This window comes from Poecilia mexicana, unplaced genomic scaffold (genome assembly GCF_051168715.1).
Source record: "Poecilia mexicana isolate PSO_F unplaced genomic scaffold, ASM5116871v1 scaffold_4, whole genome shotgun sequence".
NCBI lineage: Eukaryota > Metazoa > Chordata > Actinopteri > Cyprinodontiformes > Poeciliidae > Poecilia > Poecilia mexicana.
In genome coordinates, this window is record NW_028263373.1 from 20,941,622 (window position 1) to 20,946,263 (window position 4,642).

The following is a 4,642-nucleotide window of genomic DNA, read 5'->3' on the forward strand; positions in this document are numbered from 1 at the left end:
ACAATCATGAGATTCACCACCTTTCACTCAGTCATAGTCCCAGACATACGGTTACTGCTTCAAGCACCGGAACTGGAAATGTGGCTTCCCCAGCAGGAACATCTCGCTCTTATGAACACACTTCATAAACCTTCTAAAAATAATTCATCTCTCTTGTCTATATCAGTTTTCTTTTATATTTAGACATTTCGAGCCTCCTCTTGGTTCTTTGTTCTCATTTTTTCCTCAAATATCTGAGTCAAATATCAATCTTTCCTCACTGGAATTTTACAGCCGTGAGTCAGTAACAACAGCCTCTGAGTCGAATCTGCAGCCGTCCAAACAGTTATCTGAAAGGTATTTTTTTCTTGCACCAGCAGGCCCTCAACGTCACAGGTGTTTCACTACAGCTATCAAGTTAAAACCCAGATCAGGGGAAACCAAACACCTTTTACTTACACATCAGATCATCTGATCTTCTGCTAAGACGATACCGGTAATGTTAAAATGCCCAAGCTTCTGTTTTCCAAGATTCGGTTTAGCGATATAAAGGATTTATTTCCAAATGTGCAACGACCGCGAAGGTAAGCCAGACAGTATGACACTGACTATGATAATGTTTTTTCCTCATTGTTAGTTATTATTTTGCATAGATTTAATTTGATTTGTACGACAGGATTGATATTGTTCTGAGTCGAAGGAGGAGAAACTGCAACATATGGTCCTCAGGTCAAAAATTAAATGATGAAGCTTGTCCTTCAAACCTCAGGTAGTGGCTTTCTAGTTATTTGTTATTTCTGTTAGCAATATATTTTGTGTTCATGGCAGTAAAGATCAATAATAAATATTTTTTTCCTACAGCTGGAAGACTGACCATAAACTTGACCTATCTCTGGAAAAATGGCTGAAAGATAAAAGTAAGACGTTCTAACTTTTCCCAAAATGTACCGTTACAATCCTCCCAAACACTTTCAAACATTAAGGAATTACAAGATAATGAACAAGTGTTTGACTTTAACCTGTACTTTTCCGAAGGGTACAGGGCGGCATTCCGTTCTTTCCTGGAGTCTGAGTTCAGTGAGGAAAACATTGATTTCTGGCTCGCTTGTGAAGACTTTAGGTCAGCTTCAGATGACCTGAAATGGAGAGCTGAGAAGATCTATGAGGAGTTTGTCAAACCTACAGCATGCAGAGAGGTCAGTTTGACAGTAATCCAGGAGTTCATAGTGTTCAACAAGGAGAGCAGCGGCCTTCTTGGCCAGGGGATACCTGTCTTTTTCATTGCCATTTAAATAAATCTTACATTACTGAAAGAAGCATTGTGCCAACACAATGACCCAGAACTAGAATGAAGTTACGCACAGTGAAGTGAAGCACAACATGTAAGCGTTTGAAGTCTCAACTTCCAACTTAATTTGTGCTCCGAGTTCCAGTGAAACTTTGGTATTTATTTTAAACGATGAGCAGAAAATGTTTCGACATGTCTTGGCTGTCATTTATTCGTGATTCTATTCACAATCTTTTACTTCTGATCCAAATGGTTAGTTTTTCATGCTTCACATTTTAGGAATTTGTGTTTTGACATCAGCTTTTGTATGCATTTCTTCTTTTATTTGGCTAAGTGGAGACACAAAAAATCAATGGTAAACACAACCACACTGTTTAGTTGAGACAAATAAAAAGAAGCAGTGTTCTAATAATTTGCTCAGTGTTATTAGTTCTAAATAAAAGGAATGCTTAAAAATAACACAAGAAAATTGTATTTAAATTTGGGATTCACCGGACAAGGACCACTCAGCTTTCTGTATATTTTTGTTGGGATTAAAACTAAAGAGATTTTCTTGAATCCTTCATAGAACTTTTATTCCTGAGACTTTTTTTTTTTGCCAGATTAAGCCATTGATCATTTCATCACTTATCAATTGCACATTCTAAATTTAAACTTTCTTTCGTTTTTCTCTTTTAGATCAATGTAGACCACAGCGTCAGAGAGAAGATCCAGGAGTCGTTGGAGAAGCCAAGCCATTGCTGCTTTGATGAGGCCCAGAAACACGTCTACCTCCTGATGCTAAGAGACTCTTGTCCCAGATTCCTTCACTCAGATGCTTACCTGAGTTTGAAGCGCAAATCTAGGACCCATTGGTATATTTAGGGAAAAATAGGCACTGCTCCCATTTCAGGGGAAAACACTACGACTCAGTGTCTAAAAAATGTTTTGTGTTTGTAAGAATATAAAGTCATTGAAAAGAACAGCTGAAAGAGAGAGGAGTTATGTGACGGCGATGTGCATTGAAGAACGACGTGCATTTTTATGCTCGTTCAGGGTTGCTTAAAGTGCTGCATGTGTTGCTTGAAAGTCTAAGCAAGTCAGGGGAGATTATGGAGAACAATAAAAGATTAACATATGTGAATGGCATGACATTCCTTTGTTTTTTTAAATGAGGGATTGTTTACTTTTTACAGTTTATTTCTTAATGTTGATTTTTTTTCTTTCTTTTTTTGATGCAAACTATTGCAGAGATTGGGACTTGAGTTTCTGTCAACTACCATAAAGTTGTAAGCACAAGAACTTAAAACTCGCCTGAAACAATGATCTGAGACTTCAGTCTTATAATCAATATTTATCTCATAATTAGGAGTGAAAAAATGCCAGTAAACGTACCTTTCAGCAGATAATTCCTGCTCCTCGCTGTTGTTACGGTGTATACAAAAACATGGTTGTCATGGTGATGTTACGCAATGAGCATGAGCTCAATAGTCAAGTCAAGTCAAGTTTATTTTATCGCACATTTCAGCAACGAGGCAGTTCAAGCAGCTTTACACCATAAAAACATAATACAGTAAGTAATTCTGAAACAGCAATAAACATTACATTTAGTCAAACACCATCATATTGATATATCTTCCAGTTGTCATGATTCATGGGCAACTCTAAACAGGTGAGTGTTTAGCCTGGATTTAGAGGAACTCGGTGTTTCAGCTGTTTTGCAGTTTTCTGAATGCATTTAAGAACATAATGTTTGTCAACTATGCATAAAATCTAACGTAGTTAGTTGCAGCTTCCAAGTTAATTTGTTTTAATTCAATGTTCGCAGTAAGAGAACCATAGGATGAAACTTTGGCTGAGATGCACTCATTTTTGTGCAAAAGGGTGAGTTCGATTTGTTAGCCAGAAAATACTGGGCTGTGGAAGATTAATGACTCAAACTGAACTTTAAATTAGATCACTTTGCATCTTTAAAAAGTAGTATTTTATTTACCTTACTTTCATTTTATTCTTTTGCAAATAAGGGAGTGTAATTAAAAAATAATAATAATAAAGCCTCCAGGTTCTTCAAAAATAAAACTGATTCTATTCCAGAAATTCAATATTCCCTCTTTCTTCATTAACAATTTTGGACCTTGCTCTTATTATTATTTTGTATGATGTCCTTTGGAGCATAATTACTGTGCAGATATGAAAACAACACCTTTAAGTGTAGATTTAGTAAATGATTTCCAAATATTTTTTTCCTAATCTGTTGAATTACAGAGAGGAGAAAAGAGCCTTTAAACATGTTTTGATGTTCTAGTAAAGTAGTGGATACTTTGAATACAAGGATTAATGTGTATCTACTATGTAAATATAAAAACAATAATGTTCTTTCAAAGTGGAAAAACTTCCTGTTTTATTCATTCAGAAACCTGACATTTACTGGTAACCGAAGAGGGATTTCACAACTGGTTGTTTTTTTACATTTCAAATTGAATCCTCAAAATATAAAACAGTTAAATGTTTGTCTTCTACATTAATTGTATTGATGATGATTAGAGTTGATAATCAAGCCAAGGTTCAGGCAACTAGACAGGATCCGTTTAAAGTTAAAATGTTAACTATAAATAATAAAAAATTGCGATTTGACTTCAACTTGAAATCACTTGTTACATCCTGCAACTACATTATTGTGGTGATTTTTTTATTTATTCTCCATGAGTCTCTGCTTTTGCATATTTTCCCAGTGGTCATAATTTCTATTTATATGAATAAAATGACTAAGTGCAGACTTAGAAATGCTCAGGAACCACAAAATAGGAGAAGAGTTTCCACTTCTCAGAAAAAAGACTCTGTCTTTGGTCTTATGCCTGATATGTTCTCTAATTAGGTTCAGGGATGATTCCATACACAAGTTGCAGGGTTTACCAAACTGGAAAAAAAAGCAATCCCTCTGACCTTTAATCGTTCTCCGTTCTGAACAAGGCTTTCTTCCTAAAAAATGAGCCTAAAAAGGAATACTAAGGCAGCTAAAAATAAGTCAGGAGCTTAAACGACAACACTGCTGGAGTCATCAGACAACCTGAAGCGTAACAGTCAGAATATACTGCCTTGTTAGGGGAATAATCTCATCACCCAGCAGACAATGATGGGGCTAAAATACAAGTGCTTAACTTAGAAAAAGAGACAGTGTGGGGAGTTAGGAAGAAATAAAGGGTCTTTTGTTTAAAGAAGTTTTAAAAAAGCTCAGAATATTTAAAGTATTTGCTTTTATATAACTTATCAGCTGCACACATTTATCTTCATTGCTCTGTTTACCCTCTAACTCAAACTTTTCATCCTCATAAATAATTCAAAAAGTTAAAATACTTAAAATGTCAGCATTAGAATGGACGCAAGAAAGGACAGTTA

At 35.5% G+C, this 4,642-nt stretch overlaps 1 protein-coding gene across 1 annotated transcript; it reads left to right on the forward strand.

The window, feature by feature from the left end:
- Positions 1-384: 384 nt before the first annotated feature.
- On the forward strand, positions 385-3,343 carry LOC106918922 (regulator of G protein signaling 21-like). The gene is made up of 5 exons (XM_014989011.2): positions 385-563; positions 656-748; positions 841-896; positions 1,015-1,175; positions 1,946-3,343. The coding sequence occupies exons 1-5, from the start codon at positions 487-489 to the stop codon at positions 2,129-2,131; spliced, it is 573 nt and encodes a 190-aa protein (XP_014844497.2). The 5' UTR covers positions 385-486; the 3' UTR covers positions 2,132-3,343.
- The last annotated feature ends 1,299 nt before the right edge of the window (positions 3,344-4,642 follow it).

Bases quoted from the DNA above. Each gene is read 5' to 3' on its own strand.
- LOC106918922 (XM_014989011.2), top strand. From the start codon at position 487: ATGCCCAAGCTTCTGTTTTCCAAGATTCGGTTTAGCGATATAAAGGAT. The intron at 897-1,014 runs GTAAGACGTTCT...ACTTTTCCGAAG, and splicing joins AAAATGGCTGAAAGATAAAA to GGTACAGGGCGGCATTCCGT. The intron at 1,176-1,945 runs GTCAGTTTGACA...TTTCTCTTTTAG, and splicing joins AACCTACAGCATGCAGAGAG to ATCAATGTAGACCACAGCGT.